Source organism: Lynx rufus, unplaced genomic scaffold (assembly GCF_022079265.1).
Source record: "Lynx rufus isolate CCGP_SWC_20201006 ecotype Redwood Valley unplaced genomic scaffold, mLynRuf1.p SCAF_2, whole genome shotgun sequence".
Taxonomy (NCBI): domain Eukaryota; kingdom Metazoa; phylum Chordata; class Mammalia; order Carnivora; family Felidae; genus Lynx; species Lynx rufus.
The window spans coordinates 11,731,833-11,756,339 of record NW_025814834.1 but is presented as its reverse complement, the minus strand read 5'-3'; the positions used below and the strand labels follow the sequence as shown (position 1 = coordinate 11,756,339).

Here is a 24,507-nt window from a genome sequence, read left to right as displayed (position 1 = left end):
AAAAGAAATGCCTTCAGAAAGTAGAGAGGTGGCGGTGTAGACAGCCCCCAACACCGTGCTAAGAGAAATGCCTTCAGAAAATAGACAGGTGGTGGTGTAGACAGCCCCCAACACCGTGCTGAAAGAAATGCCTTCAGAAAATAGACAGGCGATGATCAACATGTCCTGCACATGACCCAAGTCAGACAGGGTTAGGGTGCTTTAGACCCTCAGAAGAGACTTGTCACGTTTTAGTAACGGGACAGTGTAGCCATGTATCCAGGTGGCCAGCAGGGAGAGCTAGGGGGCAAAGACTATAGGGTAGGCAAAGAGGGGTCCTTTATAACAGGATCTGGAGGCCCATGTCAGAGAAGAGGGACCCAGAAGGGGACACTGGCTTGAGAGTGGGGACACAGGAGGGTAGAAAGGAGCTCCAGGGAAGCTGAGCATTGGAGCAGCACAGCCCCGCTCTGAAACCATGGAGAACAGGAAGTGCTTCGCGGGAAGGGCTGGGCACTTTTTTTTTTTTTTTTTAACATAACAGTCACATTTTGTGATACAACGGTGGCCTCAGGTGTCCCCACTGCCAGCTAGCAGGGTCAGTGACATCAATAAGGAGAGGGCACAGAAAGCCAGAGTAGACCTTCTGAGGCCACCTGCAACCCGATGAGCCCATCTGACCCCAAGTCAGCCAGAACGAGAGATGACAGGTGATCACACCTGGGCCCATGTAGACTGTCGGCCTTCTTTCAGAAGCTCACAGTCTATGGAGACAGTATCTTGTATGTGCCCAAGATTACTATTTGCCCATTTGATTTTTTCTTCTCAGTAACTTTCTTCGGTTCTTTGCCCAAGCTACCACAATGGGTGAGCCCAGCCACCCAACCTGTCTCCACTGGTGTTGGGGTTCGGTGCTGGGTCTCAACCCTGGCTGTCCGCTAGAGTCATCGTGGGAGCTTTTTCCAAACACTGGTACTTGGGCCCTGCCTCCCTCTGCATTCCCTTGGTCTTGGGAGGGGGCCCAGGCCTCACGGTTGTTTCCTGCCCCTCCAGATGACTTTGATCTACAGCTAGGATGGAGTCACTAGGGATTGTGTCACTCTTAGCTGACTCTTTTAAGGACAGCACTCATCTAACATGGTTAGGGTTGCTCAAACTTGAAGGGATCCACAGATATTCTGGGGATCTTGTTAACATGCAGATTCTAACTTGATAGGTCTATGGCCTGAGTGGCTACTGGTCCTCGGACCACACTTAGAGCAGCAAGGATGTGGCTGACTTAGTCACCAGGCTCTCAAGGTAAACCAACCCCCGCTGTGCCCTTGTCATCTCCCTGCTGGACAATTCTAGTTCCTCAAAGCCCAATCTTTCCGTAAAGGCTCTGCTCACAGGCCAGCCCTTGCCTGAGTCTCAGCAGCCCTGCAGGCTTCCACGATAAAGTTCACCTCTCCCTGTCCCATTGTCTTCACGCCTTTGCCAGAATCTCTTTCAAAGCACAAATGATCATCTCCCATTATTTAAGAGTTACTCCTGTTCTGCCAACTATTCCTGCCTTGAGATTGTGAGGCACTGGTGGGAGAAAAACGCATCATACCTACATCCGTACTGCCCACGATACCCAGGACCACACTTTCTAAACAGTGTGGGGGATCTGGAAGTGTTTCCTGAAATATATTTGCAGAACTCCATTACCGGCCATATCTTCTACTGGAGAGTTGATTTTTTTTAAAGGGGTGGGTGTGTGGTGGGCGGGGGGAGAAGTATCTCAGCCATCAATATTGCACAACAACATATACAACAAGGCGGTTGGTTTTAAAAGTAGGTTGAGTGATGAGTTGTTCTGACTGACTGCAAGCTCTACCCATGTAGTGAGTGCCTAAGGACTACGCTCACTTCTTAGTGCTCGTGCGCTATTAACGGAAGTTGCTCCAACGGACGCGCAATTAACACGCAATTGCATAGATGCAATGCAGCAAATACAAACATGAAAATCCCCATACTAACATGAGGGAGGCTCCAGGGCTGTTCCGGACACTACCCAAGAACTATTCAGACTCCAGCCCTTAGCTGTTTGGCTTTGGGGACACACACACACACACACACACACACACACCAGGTGGTGCAAAATTCAAGTTCTACTTCCAATTCCTTTGGACCTGAACCCAAGAGAGACAAAGCCACACCTGGGAGAACAGGTGGGAAAACAGAAAAGAAAATGGCCTCATGTCTCCTAGGGTAATTTGCACACAGGCGGTCTAGAATCATGGGCACTGCCGATTGGTCTGAAGAGATCGGTGACCACTAGAGGACCATCCTGGACTCCCTAATCTCTTTATAAATTACCAGTGTGGTAGGGATCTGGGAAGAGAAAGTAACACATTTGGAGGATACTTTTTAAAGGGATGATTTGCTTTAAGTACTTACATAAGGATCCTACTACCCTGAGAATGACTGAGCGATGGTCACATTAATTACATGAACACTCCAGTCATGGCCATAATTTAGAGCGACCCTTTCCCTTTCCCCTCCCCCTCCTCCAAGCGATACCTTTCCTTCCCTCCTTTCCACTGAGCCCCAGTTCAAGTGTTTGTAATGCAAAATCAAGTCAATAGCTAGTAATGACGATTAGAGCATCTACTCAGTTGTGTGAGAAGCTTCAAAACCTTGTGCCCCAAAGCTGCCGAACTATGCAACATGAAAGATTCAAGTAGGAGTTCAGCAGAAAAATAGGAGGCATGTGTCACTCCAGTTAGGACACGATCAAAGCTTTGGATAAATGTAGAGAAATGCGTAAGAGGAAGGGGACTGCCTTGCTACCTCCTCACAAATTGTTCAGGCTGCATGCTAAAAACTACACAGCAAGACACTTAGATTCTCATTCCAGCAGCACAGGACGCAGATAATGAACAGTCAGCGTGAGGCTCGTACCTGCTCCTGGGGGGCCTCTCATTCCGGGGGGCCCCATGCCTCCTTCTGGTCCTCTTGGGCCTGGCACCCCAGGAAGCCCGGGGATTCGGGGACAGGAATCCACATCTGCAGGTGGCCCCGGTTCACCTGAAATGGGAACCCCCACTTGTGTGACGGACTCAAATCTTACACACAAGCTCCTTCCGCGTTCTCAAGTTAGTCAGGCTTCAGTCTCTACACTGAAGAACCGAAGAATGTTCAACCACCCAATATAGGTTCTGTGAAGGCGGGACTGCTGTTCACTGTGGGCTGCGTGAAGAATTTCCAGAGCATTCTGTTAAATAAACTAATGACTGGCTGACTGAATGAATGGCATTTCAGAGGAAGCAAAAAAAGTATGGAATGGAGAAAGTTGATTGGGGCAGCAACAGTTTGGGAAATCCCCTGGGTTTCTAATCTTTGGGCAACTTTTTACAAAATGGCAGCCACACTTAGCAGTGGGAGAGCTACCGTGGGTTCCTGTGCTCAACTGAACGTGTCTCTAATCCGTTCGTTGTACGTTTCGGCCATGCGGGCTTCCATATAGTCCATGACTCAGATAGATTTCAAGGTCGCCAGGGGCACCATAGCAGCAACTTTCAACCTTGAGTGCATGTTGGTTGTACTTTTCCAGGGAACTATACACGAATCTGCTGATGCTGGGGTCCCACTCCAGAAACACTGATTTAACTATAGAACACATGGCCTGGGCAGTGCCCTCAAGCTTGATCGTGTAATAAACCCAGCCTGGGAGCTTTTCAAAAGTACCAGTGCTGGGACCCCACCTAGACTTATCAAGTAGGAATTTCCGGGGGTGGGAGCTAGGCATCAGTAGTTTTTTAAACTCCCCAGATGACTCCGATGCTGGCCGAGGCTTCAGCACCGTTTAGCGCTAAGGAGTTGTAGTGCTGATGTTTGCACATCAGAATCATCTGGCCACTTTGCCAGAGCCCAGAGTTTCTGAGCACGTAGGTCTGGAATAGACCCCAACATCTGCACATCTAACATGTTCCCAGGTGAGGCTACTGGGGCTGATCTGGGGATCTCACTTGGAGAACCACTGCTCTGAAGGCGTGAATGTTTTTCCTCCTTGGTGATGTTCACATCTTTAAGATATTTTTTCTTTTTTCCCTTTTCTTTTCTTTTTTTTTAAGTTTATTTTTGAGGGGCACCTGGGTGGCTCAGTGGGTTAAGCGACCGACCTCAGCTAAGGTCATGATCTCATGGGTTTTGAGCCGCGTAGGGCTCTGTGCTGACAGCTCAGAGCCTTGAGTCTGCTTTGGATTCTGTGCCTCCCTCTCTGTCTCTGTCCCCTACTCGCTTTCTGTCCCTCTCTGTTGAAAACAAATAAACATTAAAAAAAATTAAAGTTTATTTTTGAGAGGGAGAGAGCGAACAGGAGAGGGGCAGAGAGAGGTTGGGGGGGACAGAGGATCCGAAGTGGTGCTCGAACTTACGAACTAGGAGATCATGACTTAAGCCAAAGTCAGCCACTTAACCCACTGAGCCACCTGGGTGTCCCAAGATATTTTTTTCTAAAGTTTCATTCAGTCACCCTACAAATAATCCACAAGGGGAGAGAAATAATCATAACACTAACCAATAATAATAACAGCTAATATGAACTGCTTGTCATGCACTGGGCTCTGTGCTAATTGCTTTGTGATTAAAGGCTCCAAACAAGCCCGTGTGTGTGTGCCGCTATTACTAGAACATTACAGGTGAGAAAACCCAGGTTCAGGTATGTAAGTGACATATCTAAGGTCACACAGCTGACACATGGCAGAGTTTAGATCAAAATCCAAGATGGCCTGGCTCCAAACCTGTGCTCTTAACCACAACACCATACTGCCTACAGAACTCTTCACATTAGCGTGATAAATTCCAAGAAATACAACATATTTTACTTTTAATTTTTTTTTTATTTTGTCAGTGTTTATTTATTTTTGAGAGACAGAGAGACAGAGTGTGAGTGGGGAGGGGCAGAGAGAGAGAGGGAGACACAGAATCCGAAGCAGGCTCCCGACGCAGGGCGTGAACTCACGAACCATGAGATCATGACCTGAGCCGAAGCTGGACGCTTAACCGACTGAGCTATTCAGGCACCCCGAAATACACCGTATTTGAAAACACACTGCTCACCAGTTACGGGTTTCTTAAAATTCATACAAATGTGCAAAAAAAATTTAAGAATATCAGTGACTAGGGGCGCCGGGGTGGCTCAGTCGGTTAAGCATTTGACGTTGGCTTAGGCCAATTCATAGGTTTGAGCCCCACGTCGGGCTCTGTGCTGACAGCTCAGAGCCTGGAGCCTGCTTCAGATTCTGTGTCTCCCTCTCTCTCTGCCCCTCCCCCGCTCATGCTCTGTCTCTCAAATATAAATAAACATTTTTAAAAAATAGCAGTAATTAGGCAGCAAGAAAATTGTAGAAAATGTGGCCATAGTGACATCATAGGCTGCATTTTAGTTAATATGTCTGTGCAAAATGTACTTGAACCCTGTAAGCTGTTTGGAATTTAATCTCTCCTAAAATATTGTATGAAACCACAACCAACACTGAGTTGCATGTATATTTACAGTATGTACAGTTTAATGTAAAACATAGCTTTTCCATTCTGGGTGACTTGAGAGAGACGTATATGAATAATTTCTATTTTCCCTGGATAACCTTGCGAATTCTGACGGAGTGAAGGAAGCAAGTAAGGGAACAGGGGGTACGTATTTGGCTCATGCTTCATATTTAGGATTCTGATGTTATCTTCAAATGAGTTTATACATACAGACCCAGAGAGACACTAAAAGGATGGAGATGGAAACATTAAATATGAAATTACAAATTTTATTTTTTTTAAGTTTACTTATTTTATTTTGAAACAGAGAGCACACAAGCGGGGGGAGGGGCAGAGGGGGTGGGTAGAGAATCCCAAGCAGGCTCCACACTGTCAGCGCAGAGCCTGACGTGGGGCTCAAACCCACGGACAGGGAGATCATGACCTGAGTGGAAATCAAGAGTCGGATGCTTACCCGACTGAACGACCCTGACACCCCAAAACTGAAACTTTTAAATATAAACATTTAAAATAGCAGCCTTTTAAAAAAAATCCGATTTTGCTTTTCTTTACTTTTTAATAAACCAGAAGCTGAGTGGGAGGGGCCAGAGCGTCTCTTGTGTAGGGACCCCGCATTCGGGACCAATTTTCATTGGGGTTAATAACAAAGGCCTGGAAAAGAGCAAATGCATGCACTCACTGTGTTTCTTTGCTTTTTTTGAGAAACTCTTTTTAGTCTGTTTGAAAACCCCAGACACGAAATAATATGTTGCTTCTGCCTCTGGAGGGGTAAGTGAACATTTAGTTGAAAAGAATCATGGCATTTTTATTGTAACGCACAAAGAAATTTGCTCCTTGAAAATGGACCTCGATGTTATGGGAAAACCTTGCCACAGCCCCTTACTGGGTATGAAGGACCCGTCTTTTCATATTGTTGTTGTTACTTATTTTAGGGATGTTCTATGTGTTTATATGGTAGAATTCATAAAGAAACTTGCATTGGTATGTACTAGCCCTTGACAGCCAAAGCACTCACACTCTGGGCCTGAGCTGAAATTCTGTAAGCTGAGTGTCTTCCCTGCTTTGACAACCTTATAATGAGGCTCGGCTTTAGGACGCTCTAATATGGGGTTACTGTATCCGTAATGAGGAAGCGAACACACTGAAACCTCATATAATTACAGCACCCCATCTGCAAAAATGTAACAAAGTTTAACTCACAAACAGAGTAGAAAAGGCAAGTACAGAAATAAACAGAAGCCAGATTTAGAGGAAACGACTAATTTTACAGCAATGCTTACCTCTGGCACCTGGAGAGATCCAAAGCCAAAAATCCAAGCGCCACGCAACGATTTTCATGCGGGGGAAAGAGATTTTAAACGTGTGAATTAGGACAAAAGTGAAATAGGTTATTCGAGGATACACATAATAATTTGAGGATGGCATCAGTAATGAGCAGAATGACAGCATCTTATTTACATGACAAGTCTACATCGATGTTACTGACAAGAACGGCTATGATTTCATAATGGGATGTTCGTATCTAGAAAAAACTGAAATAGAGCTCTCTTGCACAATATAAAATTCGAGCTGATTTCATATAGCGAATATGCTCCAATCTAACACATACAGAATTCCGTTCACGGGCAGGCTTCTGAAAATTTCATATTATTTATGTGCTTTAGCTCAGTGTTACAGGTTATGCACAGAAAGGGAACATGAGAGGAATCCAAGTATAAGCTGTAGTCGTGTTGCTCTATGATCCATCAGAAAGCAGTGCGGTTTATATTTATTCTTTGGACTGCAGTGCTAATTGAGGACACTGCAAACTATTCTGAACTGACACCACATTATCGTCATATTGATTAAGGATCTCCAAAGATATTACTTCTGCCAATCTCAAGTATGCATGTCTGTTCACCCTTCCAACTCCTCCTTGGCTGGTTTTGACCCGAGGTTGGAAACGTTGGCTACTGAGCTTAAACTGAGTAGCCTTTTCACCTTCACAGGAACTAGTATACTTTACAGAAAAAGTTAAATAAAGCATCTAAGAAAATCAATGGGAATTCGGGGACAGAAATGAATAGACAGTCCTCACATACAATAATCAAATCAGTCTTTGCCTCTTGTGTGAGGGAACACGGATTTAGCTACCTTAGAGATGCTGCACGTAAAATCAACTCCTAATTTGCAAACTTACTCATTCTAATGATAAACATTAGTTTACCAAGCATAAGACTCTGTGGTGAGGCCTGAAATAAACATAATCTTTATATCGGAAACAGACTAACCCAGAAGAAACTGTAGGCAATTTCAGAATAATTACTTTCTGAAAGTGGACCATCACAATTAATACTTTTAAAAAGGCTGCATGTAGGCTTGGTGGGTGAGATAATTAGGCACTAGGAGCTTACCTGGAGGCCCAGGGGGCCCTTGCCTGCCTGGAAAGCCAGGTAAACCCTTCTCCCCAGGAGATCCCGGAAGTCCAGGTGGCCCCTGAAGTCCCGGGAATCCAATTGGTCCTACAAAGAACATAAAAATAGGGGCCTGGAACAGAGCAATATCAAGACAATGCAGGTCTGATGGGCCGAACTCAGAGATTCACTTCAGCAAAATTCAGGGCCAATTCGGTCTTAGAATCCAGGCGAGTTTCTCACTTTTTTCTGTAAAGCTGAGAAGAGCTGCCTCCGTCTGAAGGAAACACAACAGTCTATCAAAAGGACTAAGGAAAATGGTTTCACGATCAAGACAAAACTAAAGGAGAAGGAAAAAGCCTGTAATCCTGAACTTTCTCGGCAGACAGTGGACGGGAAGTGCAAACAAGGAAGGGCGCTTGGCCATCTGGGAAAACGTGTCACCTGGCCTGAGCTCCCACCTCTCTTCCTCACAATCTCCCTTTCAGCCCCACCGGCCATTCAGTGCCTTGCATATGCGGTTCCTTCTCTTCCGTGCCCACCGAGGCCTCATTCTGTACAGTGCTCAGCAAGTCTCACTTCCTCGAGAAAGCCATCTCCAGAGCCCCAGCCCAAGTCCCTAGAATTGTGTTTCCTTAGAGCGCCTGCCTCCATTTATATGGATGACCCTTTAGTGTGAATGTTTATCTTCCCCCATGAAACTCTATGCTGAATAAGAATGGGGACTCTGTTTAAACTTATTCACTGTTACGTTCCTGTAGGTACCTAATGTTTGTGGGATAGATCAAATACAATAAAACCTTGGATTGCGAGTAACTTGTTCTGCGAGTGTTCCACAAGATGAGCAAACATCTCGAATAAATTTTAACTTGATAAACGAGTGATGTCTTGTAATACCAGTGGTAAGTGACGCCGAGCGTCACATGATCCCAGCTGAGCCAATGGTTCTTCTCTCTCTTGCTCACTGTGGGATTGTGGGTGATAGTCTCCCATGCTCAGATGCTCGATCTCAGGCCACAGAAATCCGTGATTTTTCAGAACTCTGGAAGGTGCCCACAATTGACAATAGTGTATTTTTTGTCACCTCAAAGCACCTCTGGACAGTCCTTTGCTTTTCCATACAAGAGTGAGCTTAGGGATGTTTTGCTTCATTCTAGGTCAGGCTGCCTGCAGAGAGAGACCCCTTCCTCTGCCGCCGTATTGCCAGTTACATTAAATACAGTATATGATGAGTTTATTAATACTGTACTGTAGTCAATATCTGTGTGAGTGTATACAGTGGACCCCATGCAGAAAAAGGTTCCGTTGAGCCAACAGCAGCGATTCTGTTGGTGATAGTGAAAGTCATCCTACACAATAACCCTCCTGTCTCCTGTACCCCTCACACCAGCCACAAAGGTTTTCAAAAGTAAGTGCAGGTTAATTTGTTTACTTTTCTTTTCACTTTGTATTTTCTTTATTATTTTTTGTTATATTACAGTATTGTGATCCCTTTTATATGAATATTTTGGGTTATGGAATGAATCATCTGAGTTTCCATTATTTCTTATGGGGAAATTCACCAAAATATACAAGTGCTTTGGATTACAAGCATGTTTCCAGAATGAATTATGCTCACAAACCAAGGTTTCACTGTATTTCCCAATAAGTCTGAAAACATAAACTGAAGAAACTCCCTCCTCTCTTCCACAGTTAAACACTCTTTGGGCCATGTGCCTGCTGGGATAGGAGTTAAGAAGCATGCTTGGGGGGTGGGGTGCCTGGGTGGCTCAGTCAATTGGGCGTCTGACTTCAGCCCAGGTCATGATCTCGTGATTTGTGAGTTCAAGCCCCACATATCGGGCTCTGTGCTGACAGCTCGGAGCCTGGAGCCTGCTTTGGATTCTGTGTCTCCCCCTCTCTCTGTAACCTCCCCTGCTCATGCTCTCTGTCTCTCAATAATAAATAAACGTTAAAAAAAAATTTAAGAAGCACACTTAGGGGTCTCATCAATGTTTCTAACTCTTTGTATGTCCTTTGGTTACCTCTACTGCATGCTATTTCCCCAGTCCTGAAGAACATTTCCAGGTGGAGGTTCATTCTCCAGAGCAGTAAATGGGAAGGAGGAGGGTCTTATTTGGGAAAGGGACAAGGTTGTATAGCTAACCTCCTCCTCCCTTTGGTGACTTGGCTTGTAGCATGTTTGTCCAATTCTGGGGTTCAATAACTGGAAGCCCACATACCTGCAGATATAAGCCACATTCTCCAAAATTTATTTTACTGCCAGTAAAGTTGAAGATGCTTGTTGTGTATTGTTGTGCAGGTTGTGCACTGCACCATTACAGGGATGCTATTTGCACTGTAGTCATGTCATTTTGATCCCCTTTTTTCCTAAACTTTGGCTTTATTTTGCGCTTGGCTCAGACGTCAGGCAGGGTGCCAATTATTGGGAAGACTTTGACAGTTACTTACCTACGACATTAAGGGAGCTCAAATGAGTAGCCATTATTGGTCCCTTTCAACAAAAAAGTTCTATGAACTGAATAGTTCTCTGAAATCCTGGTGACCAAAAACTAATATCCTCAAGTACTAGCAGTTAGGTAAAAATGAATTAAAACAAATATTTTAGCTTTAAATGGTGGGGGAATTCAGTAATGGAGACTCTTTCAGGACTATAAAAAAGCCAGGTCAGCAGTCTCAAACCAAACTGCCCAGTACAGAAGCCACTAACCACATGTAGCTACTGAGCCCTTGAAATGGACACATCCAAACTGGGCTGTGCTGTAAGTTTAAAACACACACCAGACTTCAAAGGTGAGGGGGAGTGTCTCATCTGGAGAGGAACTAGGTTCGTACACATGGCCCTGGTGGTCGCATGGATGATACCAATGATGATATGCTAAGGTAACATTTGACTATATTAGGTTAAAGAAAATATGAAAGTTCATTTCACTTGTTTCTTTTTACTTCTTAAAATGTGGCTACTACATCTTTTAATTACATGTGTAACTTGCATTATATTTAAAAAAATATATATATATATGTATATATATATATATATATATATACACACATAAAAGTTTATTTACTTATTTTGAGAGAGTGAGAGAAAGAGAGGAAGAGAATTCCAAGAAGGTTCTACACTGTCAGTGCAGAGCCCAACGTGGGGCTTCAACTCACAAATGGTGAGCTCATGACCTGAGCCGAAATCCAGAGGTGGACACTTAACTGACTGAGCCACCCAGGCGCCTGTCCCGTGTTTTATTTCTATTGCTCAGTTCTGGTCTAGGAGATTATCAAGTACGTTGTTAGGGGCTGAAGGTGTACTTGTGTTTCTTCTTCTTACTTACCCAAATGTCACCCAAACATTAAGACTCTTTGGGAAAGTCAGGGCATTTTGGAAATGCAGTCGCTATTTCCATAGGAAATGAGAATGACCTCACCGTGGTGCAGAACCCCAGACCCTGAAGGGCAAGATCACAAAAGTCTTCACGCACTACTTCAGAAATAACTTGCATTCCTACCTTTCTGGCCATCTTTTCCATCACATCCCGGGAAGCCTTTGCGTCCTGGAGGGCCTGGGGGACCCGGGGGGCCCGGGGGACCCGGCAGACCCCGGTCTCCTGGTTCCCCTTTCGGAAGGTCAACACTCCCAGGGGGGCCCGGGGGCCCGGGTGCTCCTGACCACAAGGAAGAAACAAAAAGCATCCTTCAGTCAAAGACAAATATGAGTGCTGGCTGCCTGAGAGCTTCTTAAGGAAAGTAACTGAATGCAAGCAAAAGATGGGGGGGGGGGGGTGGGGAACCAGAAGAAGAAAAAAAAAAATGAACAATATCAGAAGTGAAACAGCGAGTGTCCCTGGAGGTGAAGCTGGGAGATGGTGTAAGTGGCCCGTCAGCAGCCGTTAGACAAATGAACCTACGGAAAGCCTTCCTTCCCTTCCAAGCCATTCCTTCTGGAAGCACTGTTTTATGGCTTTTCTTTGCATGCCATCCCACCGCTTTGATATGACAGGTAGAAGGACAGATGGACGGACAGAAGGACAGATGGGCGAACAGAGAGATGGATGACAGGCTTTTGAGAAAACCTGGCTGATGGAAAAGGAATATTCACTCAACTACATGTACGATTCTATCTGAAAACAGGTGTCGACGCACAGGAAGTGAGCCCAAATCCTATTCTCCTTAGCTACCTAGAATATTTTGGAGCGTTTTCATTTTCTCAGGGTAAAATAGAATCACATAATATTTTATCCTGCCCCGACTAAAATCCCAAAGATTTAAAGGCAGTGGGTTGGGTCTCCCTGAAAGAGCTCCGTGAGCTATTAGGAACATGACTGTGTGCACTTTGCAAAACGCCACGGCACCACGCTGTCTCCCCCACGCCCCAGCCGGCTCCGGTCAGCCCCTACTCTGAAATACTGCCTTGCTGGGCTTTGTCCCCGCCAAGGGCTGAGAGGAACAATGTGTTCTGTTAGCAGCACTTGAACAGACTGCTTCTGTGTGTGCCAGGCCTGGGCGTGGTCGTGCTGGCCCATGGCGGTGCACGTGGCAGGTGCTAGAAACCAACAGGCAGAGTGAGATCCCCCCCACACACACCCCCGCCAGCCACTTCTGACCCCTTGTGCTCAGCATCCCCCTGGCACTGGCGATGAGAAGGGTCTGCTGGGAGTCAGTGTCCCCAGACGGAGATGCTTGGTAGAGCTGGACAGAAGACTGAGCTCTGAGCTCTGGCTCTGGGGGTGGTCCTGGCAGCCGGGCACTGCCCACACTCCACCTCTCCCCTCCGCCAGACTGTCGGGGCTGCTGAGGGCCTGGGACTCCGCCATTCCCTGGTCCTATAATCCTCTGGAGCTGGCAGCATCTAAGGAAAGGAGTGCCAACATCCTCTGCCAGGATTTTATCATACCTCTTGGACCATCGGGGCCGGGAGGTCCCTGATCGCCGGGGGGACCTGGGTCAGGAATGTCACCTTCAGGAGCTCTTCCTGTGGCACCTGCGGGACCAGGTGATCCAGGTCTCCCTGAGGAGGGACGTGTTCGGAGATCAGCCTTATCACATTTGGAAGGTTTCCAAGTTATTGACAGAGGAAAAAGCATGCTGCTTCTTACCTGGGGGCCCAGGGGGACCTTTTTCTCCAGGAAGGCCTGGGGGAGAAATTCCTGGGCTCCCGGGGTCTCCTGTCTCCCCTTTCGGCCCAGGTATGCCCATTGGGCCAGGTGGGCCCACTTCATGCGAACCTTAACGAGGGAAACAGCATTAGTTCTCCCTGTTTGTTCCTCTTGTGGCTCCTGGAAAAGAACTGCTTCCAAAGGGGGTGACAGGGACACAGCGGGTTGCGCTGAGAACAACCGCCTGCCCAGTGGTGACCCGAAAGGCTGCGGACTCCCCCTGGGTCGCCATGTACCCTCTTGCGCCCTATCACACGGTCAGGCACAGGTTGGGTTTATTTTATGGTTATTTCCCAGACTAAAAACAACAACAACAATACAACAGCTGATCAACGCTCCAATGAGATCCAGCAATAAGTCACTATGAACAAACTGGTTTGAAATTTAAGGTGGAAATTCACATATAAATGGAAGCATCATGGAACTTCCCACGGAAAAGGGGGAAGGAACATCACTGGTTTCTTGGGGGAGGCACACATATAATCAGACTATTTGGAAGAGCCCCTAAAATGAATCCTACGTGACCTACATTAATTCTTGACCTTCTGAACTGTACAAAGATTCTGTCTCTCTTCAGCAACGGGGCCCGACCTAGGAGCACAACAACCCAACTCTCCACCGGAGGCCCTCAGACCTCCGTGTCTGATTCCAGCTGCCTTGTCTGATTACGAGCTTAGTTTCCTGAGACACTAAAGCAGCAAACGGGCCCTATATTCAAACGCCAGAACAAATCTCAAATGCGGCTGTTGATGATGAGCCTATTCGTGATAACAAAAATACCAGCAATTTGCTCAGGTAATTTGTTTTAGCAGCAGCCTGTGGAGGGGTGCTAAAACTAGTAATTAGGCCCACGGGGTCGTACTTGGCATCGCAACACTTAAAACAAGACCACAACAAGACCTCCCAACCATTTCTTTGTTGTCACATTTTGAAATCTGGCCCCACCTAAGCAATTACTCAGAGTATTTCTAGCAGGGAGAAAGCCCCAAGTAACATCAACAGAAGTCACTGTTAACCAGCCACTCCTTCTTAAATTGGGTTTTCTCAAAGGTCCTTCTTACATAAGTCCATCTTCAGTACGAGAAATAGTTCAATAGTGTGCCTCTAAGCTAAGCCAGTTTCTTAGTTTCTCGCCCCAAGTTGTGTGCGGTAAAGGCACGCCAGCGGTATCTCGCGGTCTCCTGACTGCAGTTTAATCGCTCACAAAGGGTTTTCTCTTACCTGAAGCGCCTTTGGCTCCTTTCTGACCTTTTAAACCATGTAAGCCGTTCAGACCGGGTGACCCGGAGGGACCTGAAACACATCACGGGCCTGTGATCCACCAGGGAAGACGGGATGTTGAAGTCCGCCGGTCACCCAGCACAGGCACCACCCAGGGGAGATGATTCACTGACGGCAGCCCGACAGCTTCTCCAGGAGGGAGCCATGAGATCCTACCGTCTAGATGTCATTATCAAGGCTAAGTCCGTGCCAGTGGTTATTACTTAACACATTCATCTGATGGATACTTTCTGCAAGGCAGCTTAACGCATTTTTTTGGTTTTAACACACTGCTCTTGGTCTCTGACCATATCATGGATGTCTCTCTCTATCCAGATATAGTCTAGAATTACTGACTGTTAGTGCAGCAAGGGACCTTAGATTCTATGACAATGAACTCATCCTAGAAAAGAGAAAAGAGACTGGAATGGAGCAAACCGAGACCTCCTTCCTCCCAGGCTCAGGATCTGTCCACTCCATCACAGTGTGTGGATACTAATTTCTTTGGGATGTAGTCAGGTAAAGATAGTAAGACAGTAAGGACAGGTGGGGCCTGTGGCATACTGGGGAATACATGACACATTTAACTTTTCTTTAAGCACCGTACTACTCAGAAAGAAGAGGCCTACAGGTCAAGTTTGTTGATGCTATTTCTTTGCAGCTACTTCTTTCAAAAAGAACCACTCTGATGCCTCTTTACTGAAACTAAATTTATTTCATAACGATCAATGAAAACTCCAGTCTCCGTAATTAGGTATGATCTCATTGATGTCTGCATCTCTAGAACCTTCTGCCAGGCATCAGTATAGTCCTCTAAGGAGACATCTACCAACCTGACTTTACTTAAGTTGTCATTGAACACTGAACACCTATAAATCTAAAGATTTACAAATATATCACTATTTAAAATATGTATTTACAAATATACAACTATTTAAAATACATATAATACATTTATATAATATATAGTATACTTGTACTCATACAGTACAAGTATACAGATTTATAGGGACGGAGTAGAGAAAGAAAACAAGGGACGGACGGAGGGAAGGAGGGAGAGAGGAAGGGGAAAAAGGCAGACAACTGATACGTACAGAATGTTTCTCCGGGAGCTGAGCCCTCCACCACATGATTCATACATGTCTTGTCTTACTGACTGATTTGGAGGAAAGAATCTTCTCCTCAGCCCCTGTCCAAACCTTGTGACCTTCCAAATTCATTGGTGGATCTTCATCCAAGGCTGAGAGCCAGCCAGCCATTCCTTGTTTAGGGCCACGTCCCTCTCATTTACAATAGTAACACCCTAGCACACAGAAGGTGCCCCTCGCCTACCCCACGACACCTGCACAGAGCTCTCTTGATGCCCATGTCCCGGTGCCTGCCCCACGCTGTGCAACAAGCGTGTCTTTGGGTGAGTGGGTTACTTTGGGTAAACTAAGTACAAGATCGGGTCTTCTTAGTCTTCCCAAGCCCCCACTTGGCACGTCTCCTGACACGCAGTTGGTGTTCAGCAGGTGTTTGTTGAATGAGTGAGTGGATGCATGAATGAATGAGTGAATGAGAAAATGTGCAACAGGGAGGGCCAGCGAATGGGTGGAAAGAAAGCTGCAGGAAGGAGGGAGTCCAACTTCTCTTTGCATGTTACACGTTCTTTGATAGATTTATGGGAGGAATAAGAGTTGGTGAAGTTACAGGCATCCATTTGTGTATAAATAATTTATGTGCTAATTATTATCTCTTCATTAATATGCAAGTCCTCTGTGGGCTTCTTATTTAAAGATGGAACACTTAGCTGGTTCCATTCGATTTATTATCTGTACTTGAAATGGACACTTAGTCTATTTTTAAACTCTAAACTTCAGATCAGTGCAAATGAGCCGTATTCTCTCACACCAAAAAAAAGGGGGGGGGCACACCCTTATTTTTCCTAAAGCTCTCATTTCCTAACCACTTTTAACAGCTCTGGCTGAGTTTATTTTTCAATCCTTTTTCCTATTAATGAGCCAGCGTTTCAAGTTTGCACCAAAAGAACACACAGACCTTCATCTGCCAGACCTGGATATTTATTGCCATCTATCTGAAATGATAATAGATTTTTTGAGAACACTTTGCTATTTCAATGTGTTTTGATCTCCAGCTCAAGCCACCAAGATTGATGGCTTGGAGGACTTCGCTGGGGTGGAATGTCTCAGCTTCTGCCAACTCTGCATTGTCCCATCAACGTGTCCAGATCCCGGGCTGTCACAGGCCCAGCCCCTCACCATTGTTGAACTGGCCGACCCTTATCTGACCCAGTGTTATCTTTCTAAATTGAATGCAGCTACATCTGGGTAGGATTTTAAGGACAATTTTTCCTTTTTACTGAAAGCTTTTTATCAATCCCATCTCTAAATCAGAAAGTTGTTCATGCATAAAATATATACAGCGCAGATGAGAGGCAATTAGGCTAACAAAGCACATTCCTTGGTAATGAGGATTTTTTTATTCACCTCTCTGGCCATCCTCTGGCTTACCAACCATCATTTAAGGCTGCATCTCGCTGCACTCACGGGCCGGGGCACTGTACCCCCACTCAGAGAATCGAACCTTCTGCTCCAGCCCTCATGGGAATCACAGCCTCCATCCGGGTTAGCCAGCCCACTCTGAGACTGGTTTTCCACTGGGGTTTTCTTTTGTTCTAAAGCCTGAAAATGCTACTCTATCCCCAGTAGCCTTTATACAGGTTTACACTTTTAATGGGATGACTGCCTCATCCCTGTTTGTGAGGGATTTTCCCGAGGCACCCCTCGGTCCCAGGCAAACCGGGACAGCTGGTCACCCAAAGGTGAAAGCCGATGGGAAAGAGACCTATGTAACTACAGGTTAATGGCCGAACGAAGTTGAAAGCTTATCAAAACAGATTCTGAATTTATTTGTAATCCAGAAAATACGGGAGTGCTTACTAAGGACAAGCACCAGAGCATAAAGACATGGTCTCCTAACCCCTGGAGCTTCAGTCCCCAAATGTACTTAGTGACAGCTGCTGAGAAGACAACGCAGAGCAAGAGAGAAACAATCCCTGACCCGATAGAACAAATAGGCAATTACATCGAGAGTGATAAGTGCTGTGGGGGCAGGGCCGGAAGGGATGCTCCCTTCGGTGTAGAAGCAGGAGAACATTTCCATGATTTTCTCGGCTGTGAGAGGCATGGCATTTCTTTCTGGGTACAAGACATTTCGAGGTGCCTTTTCTTTGACGTGACAGCGTGCTTGCCACCAGCCAAAATAACCCACAGCACCTCTTTACACTTGTCATGGTGCAAACAGCTGTCTTTAGGTTTTCGTTATCGCGATCTCAGAACGCCCAACGAGGAGCTGAGTGTCTTCCTTTCAGAAGAGGGCAAATGGTATCCAGCCATTTTTAGCAGATGTTTAAGTTCAAGTTTAAATCTGACTGAACTCAAGCAGGACTGGGAATCCATGTGGCCAGTTCCAGCAGGGCAAACAACTTTGAGTTCAACAGCTGGTTTGTTCAAACAAGATAATCAGTCCCCTTGACTTATTTAGAACATACTTCAAATATTTAGTTTCTCAGATCAAAGTGTTTCTGCTGGAGCGCGGTTCATTTTTATATCAGCAGGATAAACGGCAACAATGGATTTATGTTGTGGCCGTTTTAATTTTTAGGAATGTAGCGCACGGTTTTGTTTTGTTGTTTTAAAGCCCGGTCGTTTGTTGGGCTGTTTGCAGCGAAACAGTGTCACTGCATGGTCAGGAAGCACCATTGCAACATCCGTCTGTATCGTTCCGATGGGTACTCGGGCTAACATGTTCATTTTCTCCCCTTCTCCCAAAAACTCATTATTTCATACCACGGAACTATGGGGAGGGGAGACTGAATTTTCAAGTAATTCTGTTCCTCAGTCAACGTCATTAGCTACTGGTATTTTAATAACATACCATAGTGAAATGATGTGATAAACGCAAACTAAATCAAGAGACAGACAAACCCACAATAGTGATATGAGCCTGGTCATTTCAGTCAAACTGAGTGTATATTGTTTTCAAACCAAGAGGTTTGAAAATCCTTGCTATTTTTATTAAACTAGGAGGGTGAGAAGAAAGGGAAATGCAGTAGGAGTGGTTAATAATGGAAATAAATGAAAAAATTTTTTAACCGATTTCATCTTCCAACACTCAAAACAGTGCCCAAGAACACCCCACCAGGGTAACAGGGATTTCCAGTGGCAGCAAATGGCCACAATCACTAGATAAACTTTTAACATAAAAAATGATCACTTGGCGGGGGTGCCTAGGTGGCTCTGTCAGTTAAGCATCCGACTCTTGACTTTGGCTCAGGCCATGAGCTCACAGTTTGTGAGCTCAAGCCCTGCGTTGGGCTCTGCATTGACAGTGTGGAGCGTGCTCGGGATCCTCTCTCTCCTTCTCTCTCTGCCCCTCCCATGCACGCTCTTTCTCCCTTTCTCAAAATAAAGAGAAACTTTGAAAGAAGTGATCATTTTGCCCGAGACCCTAAATTTATCACAAATCACCGCACTTCACATTCAGTGCCAGTGAAGAGGGAGAAGAACGATGCAAAGACATCTTGTTCGGTGTTGGGAAGCAGAAGCCAAGTATTTGGCCGCATGGAAATACCCAAGTGTACCAACTCTCCAAAATAAAGGGTTCCCTTCTCTGCAGAGTTGTTCCAAGTAACACATACCACACTAGTACTTGCTGGAAAACAGGAATTATCTGAAAACTACTCGATGAGGGAAGAGATGAAAGTGTGGAAAGTTTTCATTTGGATTTTCAAAACAACGAGGCAACTAAGAACCCAAAGGAGGGGTTTCCAACTCTCTGAGAGGAAGTAATTTTCATTTGACCGGAGTTTAGTACATGGATGAGTCACCTAGCAGAAGGAAACTGAGAGGAAAGGGGAGGGGAGCTTGAGTACAGGAATCCACCAACCAGGGCTTGAGCCTTCATCTGCTTATTCAAGTGAAGACGCTCATCTTCATCACTACTAGCTCAGTTGTTCATTCTCGATTTGTCCATGCCTCTATTTCTTAATTTACTCACAAATTTAAAAAATATAGGGGCGCCTGGGTGGCTCCGTCAGTTAAGCGTCCAACTTCGGCTCAGGTCATGATCTCGCAGTCTGTGAGTTCGAGCCTCGCGTCACGCTCTGTGCTGACAGCTCGGAGCATGGAGCCTGCCTCGGATTCTGTGTCTCCCTCTCTCTGTGCCCCTCCCCCGCTCGCACTCTGTCTCCCTCTCAAAAATAAACATTAAAAAATTTAAAAAAATATTTACAGTAGCCCTCCAAAAAACTTACTGGGTATCCACTGGATGCCAAGGATATAAAATCACCTTCTACTTGGTAAGAAAGACTTCTCAACAATATACAATATAGGTGCTGTGCTAGAAGTATACACAAAGTGGCCATGAAAAGCTTTTTTTTCTCTAAAATGGAAGAAATGGATGAAAGAAGAATAAGTAGTACCATGGAGGGATGGAGGAGCATGAAGATTTGTTAATAACAAATAAATATGGCAGGTGATATGATATATGATATTACTGTAACCACACTTATAGCCAGTGCACTATTACCCATAAAGACCAAAAATGCAACCAGGAAAAAAATGTTTCTTTATCTAACAAAGTTCACGAATACGAGTAACTTTCTCCATGGCATTTTATTCTTTTCCTTCCACTTAACACAATTGGTAAATATATATTTATTTACGTATATGTTTTTAATATGTCTCCCTTGCTACATCCACTGTGAGCTCCATGAAGTCAGTAACCATGTCTATTTTCCTCAAAATTGTGTGCCTAGCGTCTAACGCACAATCTAGAACGTAACAGAGACACCTCACTATCTAAGGGAAGAACAAATGAAGAGGCCTGAACTCTACAGGAAACACTGGGGGGAATGCCCTAAAAAAATGGCAGCACCACCATTTTGGTAGAAGGCAGGTCAAGAGACTAGATGCACGGCCTGAAGCTGTGAGGGAGGGAGAAGAAGGTGCTAACGGGAATCTGTGGGAAAGGGGAAGGAGCCATGAGCAAGATCAGTGTCACTCAGGGCAGGAAAAGCACCGCAATTTGCCCTCATGGGGGGGGCTTCCTTTTTACCTTTTATTCCAGGAAGACCTGGTGTCCCCGGGTCCCCCATCATGCCTCTTGGCCCAGGATCCCCCATGTCTCCTGGATGTCCCTTCAGCCCAGGTACTCCTGGATCACCTGAGGATAAGAAGGAGGTTCTGCAGATACCCAGTTGATATATGAGTTACCTTAATGGGGAAGGTAGGTCATCTGTATTCTTAATACATGGGAACATTGTATTTTTTTTTTTAATTTTTTTTAACTTTTTTGTCCTAGACCTCCTAACTCTAGAGAGAAAAAAATATACTTAGCCTCAGATGGAGCAAATACACTTTGGAGTGATTAAAGTTGCCAACTGCAATTTCAAACTTTCATTATATTCTGAATGTGTGACATTTGCCTTAAGTCTAAAGGAGAAAAGAAAACCAGCATCTGAATGGCAGGTAGATTAAGGAAGGATGGAAAGGGGCTTTTATCTGTCAGCCCATCACTTTGTACCTGGATCCTTGCCAGGCTCTTAACAGGTGTTGTCTTCGTTTACTTCCAGACCAACCCAATGAGACTGGACTAGCTCAAACTTACAAGACAGGAATGGGTAAGTTTCAGTCATCTGTCCAAAGTCACAGGTCTGGGAAATGGCAGAGTCACATCTGAAACTAGGTCTAAGTGAAAGCTGGCCTCTTCCGTTACACCAGAAGATAGATGAGTGCCCGGAAGTTTCCAGGCTCCTTTCAAGGTACCTGGACAGCCTGGTGGTCCGGAGGAGCCAGGTAGTCCTGGCCTTCCAGGTGGTCCTCTGGGCCCTTGAACACCCGGCAAGCCCCGCTCTCCAGGTGCTCCAAGATGTCCTACAGAAAGAAAGATCAAACACCTGAATAATTGGACACTGGTCTTTGAGATGGTGGATCTATAATTATCTCCAACTACAGCCCCTGCCATCCTTTTCTATTATTACTTGTTTATATTTATAATTTCTCTATTGAAAAGATAACATTAAGGAAAATATGAAAACAAAACACTTCGAATCCTCCCACCTTAATACAATTTTTCATATGTGTAACAATGTGCAAATAAGACCCATGATGTTATATTTTGATGTTTTAAATTAGCATCGTATTATAAGCAATGGCCAAGTTTGCCATTATTTTTCTAATTACTGTTTTTAAATGACTAGCTGATAGCTTAGGGAGTTAACCTTAATTAATCTAATTTTCTCTTACTATTGGCCACTCAAGGTATTTCTCTTTGCTGTTATGCATAATGATCTTTATACATTTTTAATCGATTTTTGTCGTATCAAATCATTTCCTTAGGAAAAATTCCTAGGAGTAGAACATTTCTAGGTAACATTATATGTTATTTTGGGGTTTTAAAAATGCATTAAAATGCTGAACTATTTCAAAGTAAATGACAGACATCAAGGAATTCCATTCCTAAATACTTTAAGAGGCATGCCTGAAAAAAAAAAAAAACACCATTCTCCTACATGGCCAAAATAACATCATCACAGCCAAGAAACTTCAGAACAACCGTTAACATCATCTAGTACTCCTTCCATACTTGAATTGCCCCAAGTGTGCCCTTAATTGTCCTTTACAGCTCGTGTGTCATCACTGGGTCCCATTCCAGAACCACATGTTGCTTCTGGTGGCTCCTTCCCTTAAGTTAAAGAAAAAAAATCTACTAGAGTCTCTTTCTCAGGACAGAGACTTGCTGAAGAGAACATTTCGCGTTGCCTTTTTGGTCTTTTAGAAGAGACCATTCTGTTCTTGACAGAGGCTGTTGAATGGTTTATTTAACAGTTCAGGGCCGCACCTCTCACACCACCCCGTGTAACCCCCCGAGATCTCGTGTGCTCCCTGAGGACCTGATGGTTTGTTGGCTCCTTTTCCTGCTAATTCAGTCAAAGGAAATAATATCTCACATTTACTTTAATTATATTTATTTGATTACTAGGGAAGATGACTATTTCCACACGTGTTTATGTATATTGTATCACTTTAATACAATTTAGACGTCTAGGATAAGCCGATAGTCTGTGCTGAAATCAGCCAGTTGAATCAACAAATAGGTGTAGAGTTCTGTGTTTACAAACCCATGGTGGGGCATAGTCCTTATTTATTACAACACACATGAAACAAGCCTGTGTTAATCGATACCTGTTCCCTGATCAAATTTAAGATCTATGGGCCTCACTGTGTGTTATTTTGTTTACCCTGAAAACATTCTTGCAGGAAAGGGAAGGTGGTATTATTCTCCTCTCCAAATGAAAAAAATTAAGGGTTGCCTCTCCAGTCACACCTGTATTAAGAACAGGACTCCTGAGTTAATTTATGCTGTGTTTTCTCTCTGAATGGAAAGGGGGAAGTGAAACTGAACCCAGTACGCTCAGGTAAAATCCCCTGAGACAGATGTGAGCTGTATGCCTTCTCACTGGACTCGATCAAATTCAACCCATGCAGCTTTTTTCCAGTCAATGGAAATTGTGTATTTAGGTAAACTCTGTGCCAGTGAATAAACATGTAATTTAGAAATTTTAGGCTAAAGTTACGGTGTATGAGAAAAAGAACAATTTAAATGGTGAACACCACAGGACACCAGGGAAATTACACTAAGGAAAACTTTCTTTAAAAGGTCAGCCTGGGGTGCCTGGGCGGCTCAGTCGGTTAAGTGTCCAGCTCTTGATGGCTCAGGTCACAATCTCACGGTTTGCTGAGTTTGAGCCCCACATCGGGCTCTGCACCGGCAGCATGGAGCCTGCTCGGGATTCTCTTTCTCCCTCTCTCTGCACCTCCCTTGCTCATGCTCTCATTCTCTCTCTCTCTCTCTCAAAAGAAATGAATTTAAAAAAAATTTTTAAAAAAGCTAGCCTCAGTGTAAAATAACTCAGATTGATAAATTTTACCTTAAAATACTAGGTAATATTAAAAGCCTCCAGTTGGAAACTAGTTTCAGCTTATAAAATCTTACTATCTTCATGGTTTACATGAAAATACCAGTAAATGTGGAATTTTCAGTTAACAAACTGCTTTCAAGGAATCTTATTTGATCCTCAAAAACAATCCTATAATTATGCCAGTTTATAAGTAAGAAACTGAGCTCACAAATGATGAGCAACTTATTCAAGATCCCATGGACAGTAATGATGGAGGCTGACTTTGAACCACTGGCTTTCCTTCTTAAGGCTTCTCTCTCTGGTATTTATTAGGAACCTCCATGATGTTAAGCTCCCCTCAAATGTACATTTACGCTGTACATTTTGGTTAAACTATTATGTTATCTAAATCTATTTGACCAGGTCAGAGGTAAAAGACGGATATGAAAGACAGTGGAAAGTTCTTGCCATTATAATAGCTTGTTTTTCTGTTAGAACTCCATTTTTAGCAATCTTGTGGTATAAAAACAAAACAAAACGAAATTCTGATAAAACTTCTGCTCAGATATTCCTTCTGGTGTAGGTAATGAAACATGACTATTGTCAAAGAGAATTTTAAGATAAAACACAAAACTAGTAATATGAGATATTTTAATTTACAAGGGACCCATCTAAAAACAAACCTATTTCTAACCTGCCCATTATTGGCTGAATGGGATTCTGCACACTTCTTTAACCAATCGTTTGTGGATGACATTTGCTCCTTCCATGCAATGCATACTCCTGTGCATGCATCTTTGTACACTTGTCTGATAATCGAATTCAGATAAATTCCTACAAGTAAAATCACTAAGTTAAAAGGCATGTATATTTCATCAACGGTGGGTCAGGTACTGAAGCAAGCCTAAGCCTCGAGGGGAGGGCAAGAACTCACAGGTACATCCCAATCCATTCTGAGGGACTACATGTCAATTCTCAAAATACTATTTTGAACAATTTAGATTCATTGTTGGTGATGAAGTTTAATTTTTTTTTTGGTTTGGTTTTTAGTAAATGACATATTTGGTAAACGAGATATTCGATGAGATCTCAACAATGGCACTCCCCGCTGGCATTCACATATGATTTTCTGAGTAAGAAAGAAAGGGCTGGAATGACAACCTGAAGCTGTGGTCAGTGGGAGTGGTTATTGCTAATGTATCATTTATAATTCTAGAGATTGGGACATGGTCTGGCTTTTAAT

The 24,507-nt window shown here is 44.3% G+C and overlaps 1 protein-coding gene across 1 annotated transcript in view; it reads right to left on the bottom strand.

The window, feature by feature from the left end:
- Positions 1-24,507, bottom strand: part of COL4A4 (collagen type IV alpha 4 chain) — a 131,262-nt gene that overhangs the window by 11,359 nt on the left and 95,396 nt on the right. Inside the window, exons 36-44 of the mRNA XM_047084175.1 lie at positions 21,130-21,237; positions 20,420-20,527; positions 14,261-14,332; positions 12,980-13,108; positions 12,778-12,891; positions 11,393-11,548; positions 7,890-7,997; positions 6,777-6,785; positions 2,908-3,033 (exon numbers count right to left, since the gene is read on the bottom strand). Of these exons, the coding sequence (XP_046940131.1) occupies positions 2,908-3,033; positions 6,777-6,785; positions 7,890-7,997; positions 11,393-11,548; positions 12,778-12,891; positions 12,980-13,108; positions 14,261-14,332; positions 20,420-20,527; positions 21,130-21,237 (930 nt within the window). The remainder of the gene's footprint in view (positions 1-2,907; positions 3,034-6,776; positions 6,786-7,889; positions 7,998-11,392; positions 11,549-12,777; positions 12,892-12,979; positions 13,109-14,260; positions 14,333-20,419; positions 20,528-21,129; positions 21,238-24,507) is intronic.